Source organism: Oncorhynchus kisutch, linkage group LG10, assembly GCF_002021735.2.
Source record: "Oncorhynchus kisutch isolate 150728-3 linkage group LG10, Okis_V2, whole genome shotgun sequence".
NCBI lineage: Eukaryota > Metazoa > Chordata > Actinopteri > Salmoniformes > Salmonidae > Oncorhynchus > Oncorhynchus kisutch.
The window spans coordinates 39,226,139-39,251,534 of NC_034183.2; the positions used below are offsets into that span (position 1 = coordinate 39,226,139).

The 25,396-nt window shown below is 44.1% G+C and overlaps 1 protein-coding gene across 6 annotated transcripts in view; it reads right to left on the minus strand.

The window, feature by feature from the left end:
- Positions 1-1,476: 1,476 nt before the first annotated feature.
- The window catches only part of LOC109898128 (leptin receptor), a 66,964-nt gene continuing 43,044 nt past the window's right edge, over positions 1,477-25,396 (minus strand). For all 6 annotated transcript variants that reach the window (XM_031833646.1, XM_031833642.1, XM_031833644.1 and 3 more), the window contains 14 exons: positions 24,077-24,234; positions 23,695-23,839; positions 17,637-17,912; positions 16,573-16,669; positions 14,631-14,860; positions 12,174-12,325; positions 10,598-10,751; positions 9,971-10,053; positions 9,484-9,697; positions 8,188-8,394; positions 5,086-5,169; positions 4,423-4,525; positions 3,865-3,940; positions 1,477-3,165 (listed from right to left, as the gene is read on the minus strand). In XM_031833646.1, the coding sequence (XP_031689506.1) occupies positions 2,323-3,165; positions 3,865-3,940; positions 4,423-4,525; positions 5,086-5,169; positions 8,188-8,394; positions 9,484-9,697; positions 9,971-10,053; positions 10,598-10,751; positions 12,174-12,325; positions 14,631-14,860; positions 16,573-16,669; positions 17,637-17,912; positions 23,695-23,839; positions 24,077-24,234 (2,822 nt within the window). In that variant the 3' untranslated portion in view covers positions 1,477-2,322. The remainder of the gene's footprint in view (positions 3,166-3,864; positions 3,941-4,422; positions 4,526-5,085; positions 5,170-8,187; positions 8,395-9,483; positions 9,698-9,970; positions 10,054-10,597; positions 10,752-12,173; positions 12,326-14,630; positions 14,861-16,572; positions 16,670-17,636; positions 17,913-23,694; positions 23,840-24,076; positions 24,235-25,396) is intronic.

Genomic DNA, 25,396 nt, shown 5'->3' on the forward strand with positions numbered 1-25,396 from the left:
TCCCTTGGCAGCAAGAGCCTCTCGGTGGTTGCTGCAGTGTACCCAAGTGGCGTTGGGAGCAACTGCTTGCACACGCATTACCACTCCACTATGTCTCCCTGTCATGGCTTTTGCTCCAACAGTACAGATACCAACACATCTTGACCACCAAAGTCCATTTGATGTCACAAAGCTGCCCAGTACTTTAACAAGATCCTCTCCTGTTGTCCTGGTTTCCAGTGGTTTGCAGAAGAGGATGTCTTCCATAATGGACCCCCCATAAAAGGTAATGGACATATACCAGGAACTGTGCCAGGCCCGCCACGTCTGTTGACTCATCCAGCTGTAAGGCATATAATTCACTGGCTTGTATGCGAAGCAGTAATTATTTAAAAACATCTCCTGCCATGTCACTGATGCATCGTAAAACAGTGTTTGATGAAGACATTGTCTGTATATTTTTTGGGGGGGCCTTTTCCCCCAGCCATATCCGCAGCAGCAGGAAGAATCAAGTCCACCACAATAGAATGAGGCTTGCCTGTCCTAGCCACTCGGTAGCTCACCATATAAGACACTTATAGCCCTTTCTTATTAATGGTACCTGTTGCTTTTATACACGTCTTACTACTCGAAAGTCGTCTTTATTCTCGCTCCAAAATCTCCTGTGGCTTATTTTTCAAATTGTCATGTTTCATTTCTAAATGTCTGCATGTGAATCACATTTGAATTTGGCGTTCCCCCGACGGCATTGCGCGTACCTTGGGAATAACTGATCCAAGGCAAGTGTTATTGAGATAGTAATCTGAAATGTTTCCATCTTCCCTCAAACAGAGCCCTAGCTAGTAGAACCCAATAACAATATGGCGACAACATGGCCGCTTCCCCGGTTATAAAAAGGTGGTGAGGGAATGATAGAAATAATAAGGTGCGAAGGTGTCAACAGAGAAGTAGTGTCCTCACAACCCTCTGGGCCTGGCAGACTCCGGAAAAGGGAGCACATTATGCATCCCAAATGGCACCCTATTCCCTACATATTGAAATACAAAACTAGTGCACGGTGTAGGAAATAATGTGTCATTTAGGGATGAAGCCCCCCCCGATTCAATCCAATCCAATCGGTTTCATCTTAGCAAACTCAATCAGGAATGCTTCCCGGTTTATTGTATTACAGGTGCCAGGGCCTTCACTTCCACTTGAACTCTGACTTTCTAAACACAAGAGTGACAGCCCAGCCACCTCACCCACGTCTGCTGCACACTGTAATGTCATTCCCACAGGTTCGAGGCACAGCCTGGGTCTGCGAGTAGCCTACAGGCTGCAAGAATCACATGGTGTTATTATATCATTCCACAGGTGACTAAGTCAATATACAACCAAATATAATGGTTCAGGATGGCAGCTCCTGGATCTCCTAGAACTGTCCGTCTGCAAACCCTAACCTGTTTTCTACTGCTTTTGACCAGGGAAAATAGACGAGGGACCGCGACACACATTAAATATCATTCTGCCTTCTACAGCAAGGGATAGTCTTCATTTTATTCAAAATGTACATTCTTCCATCAAATGTATACCTAGCAATAGCTTTTTCAATAGCAAATGGCACGCAATGAAAATAGATGGCACATTTTTTTACATTTCGTAACACAGTTTCAAATACAGTGCAAACAACGAAGAAAAGCTACATTCATTTTTTGAGGTTTCAGTCAGCGCAAGTGCCGATCTGAACGGCAATTCTCCACAACAGTTACGGTAAATGTTCCAAAAGCATCCAAATTCACCAGCATCATGATGATCATCATTTGTGTGCCACCAGTCAAACTATTCAGTGCTGCTTTGAGACAAGATCCTATCACGTGCTTGTATTGCGCTCTTTTTTTAATGGCGTTCCCTTCATCACAGCATAATAGTCCCTGAATGTGTGCAGCACTGGATAAAGGAGTCTCCTCTCCTCAGCTCTGATACATGATAGAGCTGGCCTTCTGTGGACTGAAGGTGCAGTGTAGCAGTGTGCCACTGTAGACAGGGAGGGAGCATGCTTATGAAATGGCACCCTATTCCTTATGATGTGGGCAGAGGCTTAGCACCTAGTAAGCCTAGCCCCCTCGGACACCTTGTCCCTGTCTTCTAAATTTCTGATACAAGTGCACTACTTTTGTCCAGGTCCCATAGGGATCTAAGTGCACTATACGATATAGGGAATAGGGTGTCATCTAAGACACAGCCAAGGTTCAGTGGCTGAACACCGGCCACGGAATATTGTCTATGTCTCTCCTGAGTGCTGTCCCTCCGGAGGGACTAAACAGCAGCATTAGAGTAAAACAACACATTAGGCACTACCAGGTCTTACAGCTTGGGGGTGCTGCCCTGTGCTTTGAGTGGCCTGGAGGGAGCAGTTCTGAACTGGGGAAGGTAGAGGGGGACAGAAATCATCCCTATCCCTACCATCGCCGCCTTGTCACTGGACTCACTAAACATAGAGTCCCGACACCCAAGTAGAGGGTTGGACTCAATGGATGAGCCCTCTCTCCGCAGAACCACCGCCTCTTTCAGCAGCATAGCCTCTGTGTTTTCCTCCCTCTTCTCCTCCTCCTCCTCTTCCTCACTCTCCTCCTGGTAGCCCATTCCCAGGTAATACAGGTCCTTCTCCTCTATCCCCCCATCCCTCTCTCCTCCCAGGGCCTCATCCTCCTGTTCCGACGTCTCAGAAAACTCCTCCACATAATTGTAAGAGCATGAACACTGTGGATCCAGATCCGACCCTCCGGCTCGGGAATGGGAATTCTCCAGCTCCCACAGGCCCCCGGGGAAGGAGCCGGAAATGTCAGAGTTGTTGGCAGAGAAGTTGCCCTCGTCGCTGGAGCGGCTGAGGCTGCCGTTCTGCTTGTAGCGCCGGCAGGGGTCGTCTGAGAGCAGGACCATAGCATAGGTCACTGTCGACTGGGATGAGCTCTCCACACTCCTGGGGAGATCTGGGGGCTGGGGGGTCTCCTCCTCCTCTGGGACCTCAGGCACCTCTAAGTCCAAGAGGGATAGGGTGGAGGCTGGGATCAGGATGCTGTCCTTGTCTGGGGCTGGGTGACAAGTCTTCTCTACGATGGTGGCCTGGGAGATAGTCTCTGAGATGAGGAGTGGTGGCCAGGCTGGCAGGCCCTCTGGTTGGCGGAACAACTGCTCCATAGTCTCAGCCTGGACAGGACCACAGAACAGTAGTTAGGAACACAGCAAGGTAAACTGGCCTGCCAACTGCCATAAGTAAGCTATAGAGTTCATGTAGTTTATAGAATAGTTGATCTAAATAGCAGCCCTATAGGGAGCCTAGTGGTTAGAGCGTGGGCCAGTAACCAAAAGGTTGCTGGATCAAATCCCTGAGTTAACAAGGCAAAGATCTGTTGTTCTAAGCAAGGCAGTCAACCCACTGTTCCCTGGGCCACGAAGAAGTGGATGTTGATTATGGCAGTCCACAGAAACTCTCTGATTCAGAGGGGTTGGGTTAAATTTTCGGAAGACACATTTCAGTTGAACGCATTCAGTTGTACAACTGAATAGGTATCCCCCTTTCCCTACAGGTGATCTTAATTGGATCACCCTGTTGCAAGAGAACTTTTAAAAGGCTTCTGAAGTTCGTCATTTCCACTTTGACATTTCAGACTTGATTTTTCCTGATGAAAAAAATGGATCAACCCCTACAAAAATCTCCATGAATTATAATTCACATTTCCTGTTGCTGCAGTATTATTTTCCTGTTGTATCCAACAAGCTCAAATTAAGGTCCTACATCTGTATGTAGAGTGTGTTGTGGTAAATGTGCTGTGTTTTTCATGGTCGCTGCTATTTAGAGATAGTATGATTATATTCAAGAGTAAATGGGTTTGTTGTCCATCTCACCTTCCTGAAGTCCACCCCCTGGGCCCAGGAACAGTTGCTTGGGTTGGGAACATCCTTCCACATGAACTTCTTCATGCTGGGATTCAGACAGAATAGGAGTTAACAACAAGGCAGGGAGCCTCTCAGTCTCCAATCCAAAACCTCTCTCTCTCTTTCATCTACCTATCTCTCCCTTTCCCCTTTCTCTCTCTGCCCCCTCTCACACCCCCTTTCTCCATGTCTCCCTCTTCGTCAGAACACATTCAGCCAATCACGACAGTAATTGAACCCTCAGGACATTCTTTCTATTGTCGAAATGTCATGTAGACTCTAATTACATTCCTGATCAGTGTGTCTGACACATTCCTCAGATCAATAATCACCACCTAGAATGACCACTTTAGTCTTCACCACCTACCCAGAGGCCAAAACCATAGGTCCTCTCTTTCTTAGTGACAGACCCACTACACATAGTATCTGTTATGTACTTATTGAGTAATGTCCTTATGTAACAGAATACACCACTGCTATTGAGCAGTAAACAAAGTGTTTGATCAATTATATGAGATATAATCTTACTGGTTTTGGGATATGACCAGGGTGACGAAGAGGACAATGGCAAGGAAAGCGATGATCATCATCAGCATGTAGGCAGCAGGCCCAGCGTTGGGCCCCCTAAAGGCTGGAGGACAGGACAACACCATGGTAAGGCTATCAATCAATCCATATTGGATCACATTCAGAGGACCGTCAATAAATACATATCCCTAAGGGATATGCTGCAATGTACATATAATGTCTTATGTCCTACTGCCCAATATACATAGACTTGAAATCACTGGCCACTTTAATAATGGAACACTGGTCAATTAAAAAAGAAATTTTTAACTAGGCAAATCAGTTAAGAACAAATTCTTATTTACAATGACAGCCTACCAGGGAACAGTGGGTTAACTGCCTAGTTCAGGGGCAGAACGACAGATTTTTACCTTGTCAGTTCAGGGATTTGATCCAGCAACCTTTCGTTTACTGGCCCAACGCGCTAACCACTAGGCAGATATTACTTGTTAGATATTACTGCACTGTTGGAGCTAGAAAAACAAGCATTTTGCTACGCCCACAATAACATCTGCTAAACATGTGTACGTTACAAATAAAATACAATTTGTAGCCTACAGAAATATTGGTGCAAGGGTGGATTGTGTTGGTTGTATTCATCCCTGAAGGTAGAGTAGAGCTTACCTTTAGTATACACTGGCTCTCCTTCTCCATCTGTAAACACTGGATACAAGATGAACACATACTCCTCAGAGCCATAGAAATCACCTGGAAAATAAAGGCAGAGAAATAGAGATGCTCAGATTAGTCCGACTGAAGCATGAATATGTACTGTCACTAGAGGGCGCCAGATATTCACAGCCAACAATCTCTCAAACTGGAACTCAAAGTGGACTGAAATATTCACCTCAATTTGACTATATCAATTGTCCTGCAGTGGTTGTGTGGGTTTATTTAGGCCATTCTAGATCCATTTAGAATGAAAATGTTAAATGGAACTGAGTGTTGCGAAAGAAAAGGAGACCCAGAGAGAGAATACAATGGCGCCGGAGGGGATGGCTGCCGTTTTACGGCTCCTAACCAACTGTGCTATTTTGTTCATTTTTTCACATTGTTTATAACTAATTTTGTACATAATGTTGCTTCTACTGTCTATTATGACCGAAAAGAGCTTCTGGACATCAGAACAGAGATTACTCACCTCGAACTGGACAATTATTTTTTCTTTAATGAGTCCAATGCAAACGATATACTGCTTTGTCAAGACAAGGCCAAAATCCTCGTCACCAACGTGAAGAAAAGGGGGAGGAGGATTGGGTACCTTGTAAGAATTCGCTAACAAGTAGGTAAACCACCACAAACTGGACGTTCTACGATTAAGACTATCCTACCAACGGCACATTAAAAACTGTAATATCTTATGTTTTACCGAGACGTGGCTGAACGACGACACCAGCATCGGCAGGACAGAGCAGCTACGTCTCGTAAGACGAGGGGCGTGGGTGTGAGTCTATTTGTCATTAACTGCTGATTTGCGATGTCTAATATTAAAGAAGTCTCGAGGTATTGCTTGCCGGACGTAGATTACCTCATGATAAGCTGTAGACCACACTATCTATATTATTCGTAGCCGTATATTTACCACCACAAACCGATGCAGGCACTAAGACCGCACTCAACAAGCTGTATAAGGCCATAAGTAAACCAGAAAATGCTCATCCAGAAGCGGCACTCCTTGTGGCCGGGGACTTTAATGCAGGCAAACTTAAATCCGTTTTACCTTATTTCCACCAACATGTCACATGTGCAACCAAAGGGGGAAAAAACTCTCGACCACCTTTACTCCACACACTGAGACGCATACAAAGCTCTCCCTCACCCTCCATTTGACAAATCTGACCGTAAATATATCCCCCTGATTCCTGCTTACAAGAAAAAACTAAAGCAGGAAGTACCAGTGACTCACTCAATACAGAAGTGGTCAGATGACACAAATGATACGCTACAGGACTGTTTTGATAGCACAGACTGGAATATGTTCTGGGATTCGTCCAATGGCATTGAGGAGTGTATACAATGGGGCAAAAAAGTATTTAGTCAGCCACCAATTGTGCAAGTTCTCCCACTTAAAAAGATGAGAGAGGCCTATAATTTTCATCATAGGTACACTTCAACTATGACAGACAAAATGAGAAAGAGAAGGAGAACTTGCACAATTGGTGGCTGACTAAATACTTTTTTGCCCCACTGTTTATATATGAGTGCATCAATGACGTCATCCCCACAATGACCGTACGTACATTTCCCAAACAGAAGCCATGGATTACAGGCAACATCCACACCGAGCTAAAGGCCAGAGTTTCCGTTTTCAAGGAGCGGGAGACTAAACATCAAACAGGCAAAGAGTCAATACAGGACTAAGATAGAATACCTACTTTTTTATTTAACCAGGCAAGTCAGTTAAGAACAAATTCTTATTTTGCAATGAAGGCCTACCCCAGCCAAACCCTCCCCTAACGACACTGGGCCAATTATGCGCCACCCTATGGGACCCGGGATCAAACCAGGGTCTGTAGTGATGCCTCTAACACTGAGATGCAGTGGCTTAGACCGCTGCGCCACACAGGAGCCTCAGCTCTACACTGGCTCTGACGCTCGTCGGATGTGGCATATATTACGGACTACAAAGGGAAGCTAAGCCGCGAGATGCCCAGTGACGTGAGCCTACCAGATTAAATAAATGCCTTTTATGCTTCGCTTCAAGGCAAGCAACACTGAATCATGCAACAACACATCTGCCATGCTGATCCTCAACACTGGGGCCCCTCAGGGGTGCGTGCTTAGGCCCCTCCTGTACTCCCTGTTCACCCATGACTGCGTGGCCAAGCACGACTCCAACACCATCATTAAGTTTTCTGACGACAGTGCAGTGGTAGGCCTAATCACCGACAACAATGAGACAGCCTATAGGGAGGTGTTCCGAGACCTGACAGTGTGGTGCCAAGACAACAACCTCTCCCTCAATGTGAGCAAGACAAAGGAGCTGATCGTGCACTATAGGAAAAGGAGGGCCGAACAGGCCCCCATTAACATCGACGGGAAGGTAGTGGAGCGGGTCGATAGTTTCAAGTTCCTTGGTGTCCACATCACCAACGGTCCAAACATGGTCCAAACACACCAAGACAGCTGTGAAGAGGGCACAACAACACCTTTCCCCCCTCAGGAGACTGAAAAGATTTGGCATGGGTCCCCAGATCCTCAAAAAGTTCTACAGCTGCACCATCAAGAGCATCCTGACCGGTTGCATCACGTCCTGGTATGGCAACTGCTCGGCATCTGACCGTAAGGCGCTACAGAGGGTAGTGCGTACTGCCCAGTACATCACTGGGTGCAAGCTTCCTGACATCCAGGACCTATATGATAGGCGGTGTCAGCGGAAGGCCCTAAACATTTTCAAAAACTCCAGTCACCCAAGTTGGGCGAGAGACTATACTCTCTGCTACCGCATTGCAATCGGTACCGGAGCCAAGTCTAGGTCCAAAAGGCTCCTTTACAGTTTCTACCCCTAAGTCATAAGATTGCTGAACAATGGCCACCTGGACTATTTACATTTACCTGCCACCCCCCCACCCTTTTTTGTTTATACGTTTTTATACTGCTGTTTACTGTCTATGCATAGTTACTTTACAAATAACCTGTACCCCCACACATCGACTCGGTACTGGTTCCCCCTGTATATAGCCTCATTATTGTTATGGAATGAGAAAGAGCGACATGAGAACGTACCATGTAGGTAGAAGACTTGGTCAGTAGGGGGGACCCTGGTCCACCTCTCCCTGCCCACTGTGGTCTGACCCTGTCTGTTCTGGTGGTTCTGACCCGACCACTCTACGACCAGGGAACATGGTACACTGCTGTTGGGCTGCAGAGACCACGACAGGACCACACAACTACTGTTCACACGGGACACACAGAACGAACGCACACACTGGCCTGGAGAGAGGGAGGAAGAGGGAAGGGAGAGAGGGAGGAAGAGGGAAGGGAGAGAGGGAGGAAGAGGGAAGGGAGAGAGGGAGGAAGAGGGAATGGAGAGAGGGAGGAAGAGGGAAGGGAGAGAGGGAGGAAGAGGGAAGCGAGAGAGGGAGGAAGAGGGAAGGGAGAGAGGGAGGAAGAGGGGAGGAAGAGGGAAGGGAGAGAGGGAGGAAGAGAGAAGGGAGAGAGGCAAAAGGAGGGAGAGTGATAGAGGGAAAAAGAAAGATAATAACATGTTTATATTTTCTGTCCGTGTCTAACATTTTCTGTTACTCTTCTTCTACTACTGTGTGTTTTCTGCTACTTCTGACATGCGAGGGAATTAGCACAATGACGAGTGTTCCCCTCATGTCCTTGACTATAAAATAAACTGATCAGCAGCTTTTTATTTTGGGCCCATTCATAGTCTGTTTTTTTTTCTTCAATAGGAAACCTAATAGAACCAGCACTACTTGTATCACAGTTAATGGTTTCCTCTCAACTAATTAGCTATTAATGAAAATATGAATAACAGGAGAACACACACACACAAAAAACACAAACATCCCGGTGTGTCACAGAGACCTGTGCTGAGAAGAGCTCCATTTTACAATTAATTCCATAACAGCTATTAGACCTCGGAAGACGACATCCCAAGCCAGAGATAATGGCTTTTAGTCCACTCTCAGGCTTTTAACTGACATTAACATGCCTGCTATGTCTCCCTGATGACTGTAATGGCAGCACACCTAGCATTTCAACTGACGTCCATGACATGAACCAAAAACACCAACTAATAAAAATAAACGTGAAAACAAACAACCAGTTCTTAAAGATTTTCAAAGAAAATTGTATTTTCAGATCCAGTGGGGAGAACAAGTATTTGATACACTGCCGATTTTGCAGGTTTTCCTACTTACAAAGCACGTAGAGGTGTATTAATTAAAGTGTATCAAATACTTGTTCTCCCCACTGTTATATGTTTCCAACTACTAACTCTTAATTGACTGACTAGTAATCTGTGTATTGGGTATAACAATTATTCAGCCCTATTCAAATACATTCCCTTACGTTTTGGGTGTCTCTCCAGGGTCATGTTGATGTTCCTAGTGGAGTATCCCTGGCTGTTCTGAGCCTTGACCGTCACAGAGTGGACCTCCTCTCGCCACTCAAAGCGGTAGGAGGACACCAGGCCTATCCGCTCCTCAGTCACAATGCCCCCAGAGGCCTGGTGCTGTACTACAAGGCCCTCCACACAGTAGGTTGGCTCCACTATGGGGAAATGCTATGGGGAAGAGTTTAGAGACTATCAAAGACTCTAATGAGGAATCATTATCCAATGTGCTACTTCCTTATACTATTTGATCAGACAAAACAAGACAAGTGTTGGGGAAAACAACTGAATAGGTTTTTCGGATTAAACTAAGGACAATAATGTAGTAGAAAGGAGAGGAGGCAACTTCACACGCCTGTTCAATTAATGTAACTATTTGATGTTGACGTTTAAACCACATATTGTGCAATCTTTAATGTGTTCTCTGTAGGCTATGGACTGTACCTTGAAGAGAAGAGTGACGTTAGTCTGGTTACTTGCTGGATCCTCCTGAAACACTCGCCAGAAATCAGGACCCTGGTCAGGAGCTGAGAGAACAGAACATAGATATTACAGCTCTGTGTGTGTGCATGTGCATGCTAGCATGCACGCCTGTGTGTGTTTATGTACCTATGTCCTGAGGCTTTCATTTTATATCAGATCTAAATATCAGAGAAGCTCATATTAAAGTGCTGGCTGTAGCACTCAATAACAGTGATTAGACAGACACCACGCAAGGTCACTGTTAGATCAGGGTCAGAAAGAGCTTATACCACACAACAAACCATGGATAATGACGGGTTTGAAATGACCCATCCATTGTGGTTGTGAGAGTTAATGTGCTCTACATACACAGTAGGTCAGACTTGATAGTTGTGGTGTGCTGGCGCAATTATAAGAGAACCTTCAAGACAGCAGCTTAATTCCCCACAAAAGTGTATTGCTGATGCGTTTTGTCAAAGCAACTTTGTCAAAACTGTTATGTACAATACATGTGTTATCTTGCTGAATAGATTTTTTTTCTTCAATGAGACTAAATTGTATAAATGCAGTTTCAATTACATAGATGAGACGGAGACATACTGTACACACCTCTGCTGTTGTGAGGGGTGGTGTATAGAGTGTGGCTCCAGTCACTCCAGGTCCCAGACCTGTTGATATGCATACAGCGGACCTGCACGTTGTACACCCTACATACATCTGGGTCAGGGACCTCAGCCCACGACTCTGCCTGAGAAGCCAGGACCTGCAGTACACATCCCAATTAAAAAGCACATGTTAAATCACATATCCCATGATAATGTGAAACATTTTCCCCTCAGGGACGTTAAAGTCTATTCTATCCTATCCGAAAATATATTTTACAGTGATTGAACTTCGATATCCGGCATAAACAGCTACATATTTATCCATCAACTCAAAAGCAAAATAATTTTAGGGAAATAGAGGTCTTAATAGATATGAATGTTATGTGACCCGAGCAAGCGAAGGAGCATTTTAAAATGGCAGGAATATTTCCAAAAAAGTGGGCACATTTAAAAAAAAAATATGTTTTAATCAGATAGGCCTATTCCTTTTCATATCCTTTTAGGCAATGATGCCACCCCCAGATTAGAGACAGACTAATTTATGCCAACCATCTGAGAAAAAATCCATAATGCAAAAAAAATATTTGTCAAGATATTTTACCTTAAAAAGGTCCAATGCAACTTAGCTCAATATCAAATAAATGTGTAACAATGAAGTACCTTACTGTGATTTGTTTTCAATTAAACCACTTAGCTAGGTCTGAGAGTGGTCTGAGTAGGGGGGACAACTGAAAACGAGCTGTTATTGTCACGCCCTGACCTTAGTTATGTTTGTTTTCTTTATCATTTGATTTGGTCAGGGTGTGACAAGGGCGGTGTGTTTTTTTTTTTTGTATTGTCTAGGGGTTTTTGTATGTCTAGATTTTTTTTGTATGTCTAGGGGTTTTTGTATGTCTAGGTGGTTTTGTATGTCTAGGGTTTTTTCTAGTCTAGTGTTTTATATGTCTATGGTTGCCTGGATTGGTTCTCAATCAGAGGCAGCTGTTTATCGTTGTCTCTAATTGGGAACCATATTTAGGTAGCCATATTCCTTGGTTTATCTGTGGGTTATTGTCTGTGTAATTGTCTGTTTCAGCACTTGTTTAAATAGCGGCACTTTTGTTTGTTTAGTGTTTCTCTGTTAATAAAAGAAGGATGTATTCAAATCATGCTGTGCCTTGGTCTCCTCGTTACGACAAACGTGACAGTTATTGGCATATATTTAGACTTGCTTAGATTTCACATTTTGCAGTGTAGGGCTCTGGTAAAAAAAACGTATGTGAAGGGAATAGGGTGCCATTTCAGACACAGCTTCAGTCTCTGTGTGGTTGCCCCTTATTTACCTGCCAGTCTGCCACCACATGTCAGAGTGTACCAATACCAGTTAGGGCAATAATGGCACTGTCAGATCAGAGATAGTAGATAACAAATAGACTCAATTAGTCCGACCAACTGATGCTCATGATGCCAGGCGATTGCACCCATTGCTCCCTCCCTGCCACTCTGGATAAGCTCAAGGCTGCATCTGAAATGGCACCCTCCCTATTCCCTACATAGCGCACTATTTTTGACCAGAGCCCTATGGCCAGAGTCTTACGTACCTGCCAGAATGGATGGGCCCTGCCAGTGGAGAGGGCATAGCGAACCTGGTACTGCATATCGTAGAGGGGCAGTTCTGGGGGCACCCACGCCAGCCTCAGGACCCCACTTGGCATGCTCACTGCCTCAAGGCCCGAGGGAGGGTGGGGCTTCACTGGAGGGGGAGATGAGATGGAGAGGACAGTCATTATCTTGCATGGTCAAGCAGACTGACCACTATACATGTATTTTTTTTAAAGGACTTATTATTATTATTGACACAATGCTGCTGTAGGTTCCTAAAAGCCACAACAGGTAAGAACATAAATGTTAGAAAGACCAGAACATCTAAAGATGGCACCCTACTGTATGGTTGCGTCTTGTGAACTCCGACCCAACTTTTCTATTTTGTGATTCTTTTGGCTTTTAAATCGTAACTTTTTTGGCACTAAATGTATCCGCTAGAATTTCTTAGGATCGACCAGAACTAACCTCAATTTCTGATTCAATTTAGACTTTGGCTTTTTGTGTACCAGGCTCCGACCAAATATTCAGGATACCCAAGACGAAACCCTGGCAAATAAGAGTCCGGAGAGAGGGCGTCCTGGTGAGACTAAGGATTAGGGAAAAGCGGCCACCACTTCCCTCCATTCTATTGGCCAACAGTCACTTGATAATAAGATGGATGACCTCCAATCGCAGATTTGCTACCAACGGGACTCACATAACTGCAAAATTCTCAGTTTTTCTGAAACATGGCTTTCAGACAAGATACCCCCCATGGCTATCCAACTCTATGGATTCTCCATTCACTGAGTGGACAGGACATTGGATTCAGGGAAATACATAGGGGAGGGGTTTCTCTTCATCAACAACAAATGGTGTGCAGACTCTACCGCAGTTCACCCATCATGGAATACCTGATGGTCAAACACCGACCCTTCTACCTCCCGAGAGATTTTTAATCTGATATCATGACTGCTGTATTTATCCCACCTTAGGACAACAACAAGCTGGCACTTGACAAACTGTTAGGAGAAACGGCCATGTCCGTTTTGGGGATGTTTTGTCCATTTGCAATAAGCAGCCATGGAATTTTCCAGTACAGTGGAAAAATGTCCCAATATTTTACATTCTATAAAACAGAAATCAAATGTCAGAGAGAATTTATTTGATGATTTCCCAGAAGACCAGGCCCTGGGGATCGACCTGAGGCCGTAGCCCTATTTTATTAAACCCCACGGACGTCTAGTAAGGGACCGTACTTTTGCAATATGGAAATCCTCATATGGGAAATGCCACTCCCTTACGTAGGCTATAAACAAGTACGAAACCATGCACTAAGACACGTGATGTCCAACTTCTATCAACACGTCTCCTTCGCCATTAGGGGCGATAAAGTCCTAGACCACTGTTACTCAATCCACAAGCATGCATACAAGGTCCTCCCTCGTCCCCCCGTTCAGCAAATCAGGTCATGACTCTATACTTCTGCTTCCCCACAGGCCCCAGAGGACTGGATGATCTTGCTCTCCGACGCGAGTAAGGCTTTTAATCTGGTCAACGCTCGCAAGGCCTCAGGCCTGGGCGGTATTCAAGCTTGGCACCATGGGATTGAACATCTCCTTCTGCAACTGGATCCTGACGGGCCGACCCAAGGTGGTGAGAGTAAGCAACAACACATCCGCCACACTGACCCTCAACACGGGGAGCCCCCCAGTGGTGTGTGCTTTGCTCCGTCCTGTACTCCCTGTTTACCCACAACTGTATGGCCACGCACGACTCCAACTCCATCATCAACTTTGCTGACAACACGACGGTGGTAGGCCTGATCAGCAACTGTGATGAAACAGCCTACAGGGGGGAGGTCAGAGACCTGGCAGTGTGGTGCCAGGGCAACAACCTTTTAAAACCTCAATGTCAGCAAGACCAAGGATCTGACCGTGGACCACAGGAAACAGGGGGGTGCACACTCATCCACATCAATGGGGCAGCAGTGGAGAGGGTCAAGTTCCTCTGTGTCCACATTACTGCTGACTTGATTGATTTTATTTGCAAGCTAAAAAAACATACTCACAGTACATACTTTTTAAAAACAACACATGGATATCACAAAAAAGTCAGACTTATTTCCATTGTGGTCCCTATTTAACATGGTACTCTCACAGCAGCACAATCATGAAGAAGGCACGGCAATGCCTCTTCCTCAGGAGGCTGAAACAATTTGGCATGGCCCCTCAGATCCTCAGGAACTTTTACAGCTGCACCATCGAGAGCAGGTTTCTTCAAACTTTATCATCCTTCTTGTGTGTTATTTTATTATATTTTCTATTATTATCTATATTATTACCGTCACTGCATTGTTGGGACAGAGCTCAAGGTAAAAATGTCACTGTAATGTTTTACACCTGTTGCATCCTGTGCACGTGGCGAATAAACTTGAAACTTGGAATTCCTATACTGCACATGTCCTAACTCACCGTGGTCCATAGGTGTGATGTACACAGGATGTGACCTCGTGCCATTGTCTGTCTTGGCCTCCATCCATAGCTTGTAGCATGATGTCACTCTGATTGGCTGCAGAGTGCAGCTCTTCACTTCTCTAGATCTGCTGGATACACACACCGCTTCCCTGACCACACCCACTGCCCCGCCCACCTCTTCCTCTGCCTCCGCCTCCTCCATGACATCGCAGGATAGGTCGGCCACCCTGGAGAATATAAACACACACACGCACGCACACGCACACACACAAACACACACGTTCATTTTACAATCCTTGTGGGGACCAAACAATTGATTCCCATTCAAAATCCTATTTTCCTAACTCCTAACCATAACCCTTTCCTAACCTTAAGCCAACCTTAACCCGAAACAAAGGATTTGAGCAGAGTAGAGTGAGGACCAGATAACATTTTTTGGGGAGTGTTGGCCTTCTCTCCCCCTCCAATTTCGCTCTGGTACCACTCAGCTCTGGGCATGCTCTGGACAGCATTTTTTTCCCCCTTTCATCGTTGTTCTTTTAATTAGGCCTATTCTGTTTTATTTAGTTAGCCCACCCCACCACTAATGTGCAGAGATGTTGATATGAGTCGATCAAGAAATAGGTCACACAGCCTGTGTAATTGATGGCAAGAACACCAATTAGCCCATGCAGCAGCACCGGAGACGTTTTGATTTCTAAATAGGCTACCGTTAAAAGAAAAGGAGTCTAAGTTTGTAACAGTGCTTAAGTTGACTAACAACTGTGAGCGCAACAGAGCACCTTACAACTGAAGTATCTGATCATCAATAGATTAGAGAAAAAGCCATTTGTTTTGTAACACAGCGGCCGCATATCATCATGAAGGTCTTGTTAAATAGCCTACTTCAAAATCAAATGGTACAGAGTCACATTAAACCTAACCCTAATCCTAAACCTAACCCTAATCCTAAACCTAACCCTAATCCTAAACCTAACCCCTAACCTAACCCCTAAACCTAATCCCTAACCCTAATCCCTAACCCTAATCACAACCCCTAACACTAATTCTAACCCTAATCCTAAACCTAACCCCTAACACTAATTCTAACCCTAATTCTAAAATAGCCTTTTTCCTTGTGGGGACCAGCAAAATGTCCCCAACTCTCCGAATGTTCATTGTTTTACTATCTTTGTGAGGACTTCTGGTCCCCACAAGGGAAGTAACACACACACACACACACACAAAGTATTTCAGGGTGAAAACGCCTTATGGGTATGGTTTCCCTATGATGCCATAGCTCTTTGTTATGCAACAAGTCTAAACTTCCGTTTACTGCCTTAGTTTTGAAATCGTGGCAATTTACCAATAATTACATACAGTCATTTGAGTTGCTTGAGGGGTCTAAATCCATTCTGTATTGTTCTACGATCTTGAACCAGTTCCTGTCCCGTATTTCTTAGGAATACAACACAGAGACACCAAGCAGAGACACCGAAAAGGTGTCAATATTGCACAGGAATCAAAAGTAATGTTGTGCTGTATTCCATGCTGGGCTTCTATTGCAAAGACTCTTTGATTGATTGGACTCATAAGATAACCAACGGTCACTGTAACAATACAGTACAAGTGTATGTGTAGGTTTTACTAGTGTATGTACAAGTATATGTGTAGGTTTTACTGGTGTATGTACATGTATACAAGTGTATGTGTAAGTTTTACTGGTGTATATACATGTATACAAGTGTATGTGTAGGTTTTTCTGGTGTATATACAAGTATACACGTGTATGTGTAGGTTGTACTGGTGTATGTACAAGTATACACGTGTATGTGTAGGTTTTACTGGTGTATGTGCAAGTATGCACAAGTATATGTACAAGTATTAAGCTATATGTGTAGGTTTTACAGGTGTATGTTTGTGTAGGTGGTCCAATGCTGTAAGTAAAAGTAGTATTGACCTGGACAGGAAGTTGATTTTAGTTTGGATGTTGTTCCACCTACAGGTCATGCTGTCCAGATCCCCATTGGTTACACAGCTGATATCTATGACCGGATCTGAAACACAGACACAAATAGAAGAGTGGAACCCTTACCCTGACATCAATATGAACCTTGAGCTTGAAACATGACCACAGCCCATTGACAGACAGACAGGGGTCATAACAAACACATGAATGTGGACTGGGTCTTTTACCAAATAGGGCTATCTTCTGTATACCACCCCTACCTTGTCACAACACAACTGATTGGCTCAAACGCATTAAGACATTCTACAAATGAACTTTTAACAAGGAACACCTGCATTACAGGTGTCTACATCATGAAACTGGTTGAGAGAATGCCAAGAGTGTGTAAAGCTGTCATCAAGGCAACGGGTGGCTACTTTGAAGAATCTAAAATATTACATCTATTTTGATTTGTTAAACACTTTTTTGGTTATTACATGATTCCATATGTGTTATTTCACAGTGTTGATTTCTTCACTCTTATTCTACAATGTTGAAATAGTAAAAATAAAGAAAAACCCTTGAATGAGTAGGTGTGTCCAAACTTTTGACTGGTACACACACACACACACACACACATATATATACACATATATATATATATATATATATATATATATATATATATATATATATATATATATATATATATATATATATATGTGTATATATATGTGTGTGTGTGTGTGTATATATATACATATATATATATATATATATATATATATATATATATACATACATACATACATACATATATACATACACATATACATATATACATATATACATACACATACATATATACATACATATATACATGTACATACATATATACATATGTGTATATATATATATACATATATACTGTATATTACTGTTGATCCCTTAATCTCATGACCCATCCTTTTCCTGAAGTCTAAGCCTAACCATTCTCCAATCCCAACCCTACAGGACTTAATCTACCCATCCATCCACCCATCCATCCATCCATCCATCCATCCATACCAGCTCACCTTTAATGTATATCGTTGCGTAGCGGTAGTTACAGCTATACTTCTCCCCTGAAGGCTGGCAGCAACGCAGGATGTCGTACAGTTTCTGCTCAGACGGTTGAACCGTTATCTTACTGACACGGTCGTTGACAGCAGTGTACTGGCTCTGTGGAAGGCGGTCAAGGTTCAGAAACCAGACTGCCGTGCTGGCGTTCACCCTGCGGTCGTTGAACACACAGTGCACAGTCACACTGTCTCCAAGGCTGGCCGCCACTCTCTCAGGGAGATATGTCACATCTGAAGCCAAGCAAAGGGAATTCAGTCAGAAAAGCAAGATCAACTGACTGGCAGTTGACAGTTGAAGTATTTTTCTGCGAGAGCATCGTGATTGACATGATACCCTGACTGAGTTGTCTAAATTTGTTGTTTCATGCAGCAACCTAATTAGTTACCATGGCAACAGGCGGCACATTTTTTGTCTTTCTTTCTGTGAGTTAAAGGACCACGGTAAGAAGAAAATCTATGTCAAAGATGTATTTTTTAAAGTAACCCGAGGAACTCAATTTCATGTAGCATTACCCAACCTCCAGACATAGTCTGAAAGAACAGAAGCAAAACGGCTTCTGGAATATGATCACAAACTTCCTTCCAGTTTAAATGATTTGCTATTCATCCATGAGCAGACATAATATATTGACTGACAGCTAAGGAGCCATAGCCTGGGTGACTAGCTGAATGTAATAGTCTTACTCAGGGCAAATGGGACCTCGGTAATAAAAGAGTGGATGAGAAATAGAAGTACACTTCATTTGTCACATGATTCATAAACAACAGGTGAAATGCTTCCTTACAGGTCCTTTCTTAACAACGCAGAATTAAAGATTTAACAAATGTAATGGTGACAAAGGGAATAAATACACAGTGGACAACAATGAGTAAAAATAACATGGCTTCAACACTGACTATACCAAACATGAGTTGTACATTTCTGCAGAATTGAAGGTCCCCAAGAACATAGTGCCTCCATCATTCTTAAATGGAAGAAGTTTGGAACCATCAAGACTCTTCCTAGAGCTGGCCACCTGGACAAATTGAGCAATCGGGGGAGAAGGACCTCGGTCAGGGAGGTGACCAAGAACCCGATGGTCACCCTGACAGAGCTCCAGAGCTCCTCTGTGGAGATGGGAGAACCTTCCAGAAGGACAACCATCTCTGCAGCACTCTACCAATCAGGCCTTTATGGCAGAGTGGCCAGATGGAATCATCTCCTCATTAAAAGCACATGACAGCCCGCTTGGAGTTTGCCAAAAGGCACCTAAAGTACTCTACGCATGAGAAACAAGTTTATCTGGTCTGATGAAACCAAGATTGAACTCTTTGGCCTGAATGTCAAGCGTCACGTCTGGAGGAAACCTGGCACCAAACCTGCTGTGGTGAAGTTTTTCAGAGGCATGAACTAGTCAGGATCGAGGGAAAAATTAACAGAGCAAAGTACAGAGAGATCTTTGATGAAAACCTGCTCCATAGGGTTCAGGACCTCAGACTGGGGCGAAGGTTCACTTTCTAACAAGACAACAACCCTAAGCACACAGCCAAGACGACGTAGGAGTGGCTTGGGGACAAGTCTCTGAATGTCCTTGAGTAGCCCAGCCAGAGCCCAGACTTAAACCCAATCAAACATTTCTGGAGAGACCTGCAAATACCTGTGCAGCGACGCTCCCCATCCAACCTGACAGAGCTTGAGAGGATCTGCAGAGACGAATGGGAGAAACTCCCCAAATACTGGTGTGCCAAGCTTGTAACGTCATATCCAAGAAGACTCAAGGCTGTAATTGCTCCCAAAGGTGCTTCGATAAAGTACCGAGTAAAGAGTCTGAATACATCTGTAAATGTGATATTTAAGTTGTTTATTTTTTGGAAATTTGCAAAAATGTCTAAAAACCAGTTTTTGCTTTGTCATTATGGGGTATTGTATGTAAATTGATGAGGGGAAAACAATTTAATACATTTTAGATTAAGGCTGTAACGTAACAAAATGTGGAAAAAGTCAAGGGGTGTGAATACTTTTCGAATGCACTGTACATACACAATCCATGTCTCAAGGCTTAAAAATCCTTCTTTAACCTGTCTCTCCCCTTCATCTACACTGATTGAAGTGGATTTTAAGAAGTGACATCAATAAGGGATCATAGCTTTCACCTGGATTCACCAGGTCAGTCTATGTCATGGAAAGAGCTCTTAATGTTTTGTAAACTCAGTGTACAGGGAGTACCAGTACTGTGTATATGTGCAAGGGTACAAGGTAATTGAGGTAGCTATGTACATATAAGTAGGTAGGGCTAAAGTGACTAAGCAACATGATAGGTAATAGACAGTGGCAGCAGAGGGTAGCCATTTGATTAGCTATTTAGTATTGTTTAGCAGTGGAGGTTTGAGGGTAGAGCGAGAGAGAGAGAGAGAGAGAGAGAGAGAGAGAGAGGAGAGAGAGGAGAGAGAGGAGAGAGAGAGAGAGAGAGAGAGAGAGAGAGAGAGAGGAGAGAAAGGGAGATTAACTACACTACACTAAAATGCAAATCAGCCCTTTGACGAAGAACTAAATAATGTCCCCTTCATTTTCATTAACTAATATTATCTTAATATTGTTGGGTTCTTATTTTTCAGAGTAAATAACTCACGGACACTAGAGAAGCTTTAACCAGGTTTATTCTTCCCACAGGTTCTGTACAGCTAAAAACAGACAGCAAAAAATGTCAGACATCACAGTTTATATACATCCTACTAAAGACACTCCTCTTCCTTACAGTTTATGGCTCCACAGGAAAGAAGGTAACCAGATAGCAACCCTGATCACTCCCTTAGGGGAACTGACCTCACCTCCTGACTCACAGATATCCATCTGTCTCCCCTATATCAACACATCGCTCTCCTCTCCTCCGTCAAACACATTCCAAAGCCCTTCTGGCTTTTTACAAACTCTTTCTATTCAGGGCTTTGTCTCTATCATTTATTTAATTAATTTATATCTCAATGTTCAAAGTTCAGCCGATTCCAACAATATAATCCATCTGGCTCCCTCATCTCCACCCTGCTCCATTCTGATCCTCATCTCCACCCTGCTCCATTCTGATCCTCATCTCCACCCTGCTCCATTCTGATCCTCATCTCCACCCTGCTCCATTCTGATCCTCATCTCCACCCTGCTCCATTCTGATCCTCATCTCCACCCTGCTCCATTCTGATCCTCATCTTCACCCTGCTCCATTCTGATCCTCATCTCCACCCTGCTCCATTCTGATCCTCATCTCCACCCTGCTCCATTCTGATCCTCATCTCCACCCTGCTCCATTCTGATCCTCATCTCCACCCTGCTCCATTCTGATCCTCATCTCCTCTCTGCTCCATTCTGATCCTCATCTCCACCCTGCTCCATTCTGATCCTCATCTCCACCCTGCTCCATTCTGATCCTCATCTCCACCCTGCTCCATTCTGATCCTCATCTCCACCCTGCTCCATTCTGATCCTCATCTCCACCCTGCTCCATTCTGATCCTCATCTCCACCCTGCTCCATTCTGATCCTCATCTCCACACCCTGCTCCATTCTGATCCTCATCTCCACCCTGCTCCATTCTGATCCTCATCTCCACCCTGCTCCTCATCTCCACCCTGCTCCATTCTGATCCTCATCTCCTCTCTGCTCCATTCTGATCCTCATCTCCACCCTGCTCCATTCTGATCCTCATCTCCACCCTGCTCCATTCTGATCCTCATCTCCACCCTGCTCCATTCTGATCCTCATCTCCACCCTGCTCCATTCTGATCCTCATCTCCACCCTGCTCCATTCTGATCCTCATCTCCACCCTGCTCCATTCTGATCCTCATCTCCACACCCTGCTCCATTCTGATCCTCATCTCCACCCTGCTCCATTCTGATCCTCATCTCCACCCTGCTCCTCATCTCCACCCTGCTCCATTCTGATCCTCATCTCCACACCCTGCTCCATTCTGATCCTCATCTCCACCCTGCTCCATTCTGATCCTCATCTCCACCCAGCTCCATTCTGATCCTCATCTCCACACCCTGCTCCATTCTGATCCTGTCCTCATATTTGACATTCCATGCGGTAACTTCACAGTTCAAACATCCAGCGTTTCCAAATCTGCTTGCTTAGTAACCCCGTTTATATTTAATTGAACCTTTATTTAACTAGGCAAGTCGGTTACGAACAAATTCTTATTTACAATGACGGCCTACTCCGGCCAAACCCTCCCCTAATCCGGACGACGCTGGGCCAATTGTGCGCCGCCCTATAGGACTCCCGATCACGGCCGGGATCGAACTCAGGTCTGTAGTGACTCCTCTAGCACTGCGATACAGTGCCTTAGACCTATGCGCCTTAGACTAGTCCCCCTATATTGAGTGCATGGAAATGCAATGCCTATCTATGAATCATTCATCGTCACTAACAGTAGAGTACGCAGCAGGTACAGACCTATCCCAGTCTTAATACTATAATAGCTAGGTGTGTTTGTGCCCACACAATCTGTCAACCACAGATGATTTATGACTTCATTGAAAAGTCTCCTCTTAAAGTGTGCTAGGGAAAAAGCGTATTATTTTGTTTCAATCATGGGTGAACAGCCACTGACCCTGGAGATAACCTCTGACCTCTAACATCTCAACTCTGTTTCCTACATACCATGAGCAGATGAGCAAGTTCAATTGGTTTGCTTTGGTGTTCAGGTTTTTGCACCCTATCTCCCCTTGGAGATAATAGAGGTCAGTAGTTGAATCACACACACACACACACACACACACACACACACACACACACACACACACACACACACACACACACACACACACACACACACACACACACACACACACACACACACACACACACACACACACACAGGACAATTGATGAGACATTTGTCCTCCACGACTCTCTCTAAAACAAATGCCATTGTATCACTAGAATAACAAAACTTGACGGACAAAGAAGCTAATTCTATTGTTTTAGTTCCCACAGGGCACAGACGTCAATTGAACGTCTATTCCACATCGATTCAACCCAAAAAAAATTAAATGACGTGGAAACAACGTTGATTCAATCGGTGTGTGCCCAGTGGGTTTACTGGAACAAATAGCACCCTATTCAATATAAAGTGCACTACGTACAGAATAGGTCCCCTTTTGGGAAGCACGCTTTTAGTTTACTGGAATAACAACTTGCTACCATCTAGAGCTGTGACACAAGTGTTGATGCCTTTGTGCCAGAGTAGCTCGCCTACAGACTCGCAGACTCTCTCACTCCTACTGCGTCAATTTCAGAAACATTCAATCAGGCTTCTGTAGATGAGTGGGAGCAGTAGAGGGAGGAAAATGGACTTGAGTGCAGGTAGTAGCTGTCCATTGAAAACAACCTCTTTCATACACCTAAGTGTCATGCTCAATACTAAACCCATGACAAAAGACAGTGAGAAAGCCAACCCTAGATGTACACTGCCTACAGCCTAGTTAGATGATCTGGAACTTAGAAAAACTTGTTTCTGCTTGCCATTAACCACGTTCTAAATAAGCTTTCTAATCACACTGGTTTGAGCGTATGCTGCAAGGACCACTGTAGAATAATCACACCCCTTTGTTGATACATGTTAAAAGGTTCAGGCAAACAGTAAAGCTAAGCATATGTGTACATTGCTGTACAGCCAGAGGTCTTACTGTGTAGTATACTGTATGTGAAGGGAATATATCTGAATATCTGTATGTTTATTGTATGTAAGTAGAGCACGGCAGAGGTGTTACTCTGCAGGTAGATGTGAGTGGAGTATGAGTGGAGTATGGCGGCAGGTAGCCTAGCTGTTAAGAGCGTTAGGCCAATAACTGAAAGGTTGCTGGTTTGAATCCCGAGCCGACTAAGTGAAACATCTGTCGATGTGCCCTTGAACTAGGCACTTAACCCTAATTGCTCCTGTAAGAAGCTATGGATAAGAGCGTCTGATAAATGACTCAAATGTACAATTATAAGTTAACTCTATGTTAAGGGTGTTTCTGTGCAGGCAGTGGTCTCACCTTCCAGGTAGATGTGGTGTGGCTGGCTCCAGTCACTCCACAGGTGGGGCAGAGCAGGGTGGTGAGAGTGGATCTGTACAATGTAGTGCAGACCTGACCTCAATCCAGTCAGAGACACCCACTGGTCTCCAGTCACCTCCACATGCTGAGCAAGAGGAATAGTGGAGAGAAACAAGATGTTACTCTACCTGCAAATGCAGAATTTGACACAAATACACAATGCCATTGGGATGACTAAGAATATGACTAATAAAATATGAGTGGTCTTAAGAATCTCACTTAACGTGTTTGCTCTTGTTCTCTGATAAATGATGTTTGTCTGTATTTGTTGTAGGACCTATACTTAGATATTGTGTTTGCTCTGAGGCCAGTGTGTTCTTACCTTCCAGTTGGGGTTAGAGGTGTTGTGGGAGGTAATGTATCGGACCTCATAGCTCAGTGGGACAGGGCTGGCATGGGGCAGTGGTTTGCTCCAGCTCAGAACTAGCTCTCCGTCTGCGGTCTGGGTGTGTGTTAGGTTCACTGGTGGGCTTGGTTTACCTGCATATAACACACACACCACAAGCAATACTTACTAGATAAATCATCATTGGTGATTGTTAGCCAGAGCATCATCACCATCCTCCAAACTATGTAACATCATCATCGTAATGCCATCCAATACGCCGACACATTGTTCCCTCTAACTGTTTTCATCACTGAGCAAATGTATTGTCTGTGGAGCGCAAACTTGAACATTTTGAAAAGTCTGTGCAACTTCCGGTGCGTGTTTACTGTGAACACTGAGGCTGTGCCAGCTTTAAGTTAGTTTTAACAGTGGTCATGTAGTGCTACCCTCTGCCTATTAGCTACTTAGCTTGTTCAAAGCCTCTCTCAAAATACAACACTGCCCCATTAAGACAACAATAAAAATCTCTTTTCAGAAATGTCTAGAAATGTACACGTTTTGTGCTCTTGTAGGAAACAATCACTCCCCCATTGCAGACTACAAATGATCTATAACTGGGCTAATTACCCACTAACTAGAAAAGGATATGAACAAATGTACAAAATGTGCACACATTGCTACATGTATCTTTCATTTTGATCTCAAAACAAGCGCTACTACTCACGAACGCTGAAACTGTAAACACAGTCCAGTTCAAAGTGAATGGCACAGATCCAAATATGCCAATGGTCTATTTGCATATAGGCCTACTGCAGTTCTTATTGGTTATGGCGCATAGGTCTGTGTAGAGTCCTGCATGTCAATGCAATAGAATCCTACTCCGATGCGTTCTGCCGACAACAGAATCTCTTGTATAGTTAGTTTTTCATAATAAGTCTTGCATACTTCATTTTGTTTTCGGTATGATGCATTAGAAGTGGCTAATATTGTATTGATTCGATCACAATTCCCACTGCAAAGGGAAATGTTGATAGTGTTAACTAAATGGGAAAAGCATGCTGACATTTCTTCTGCGTGGCAGTCCCAGGGAGCTGCAGGCCCGCACACACGAGCAGCTTAGAGGGAACATTGCTCCTACAATGATCAAATATCTCTATAATGCAGCGTCAACAATGGCCTCAGGCACATACAGTAATGTAACAGCCAATGGAGACACATTGGTTATAGAGTCCCAGAGGCTTCATACAGGGCAGCCAGATAATGAAATCAGCAGAAACATACAGTGCCAGTTGTCATAACCCCATGACTTTTTCC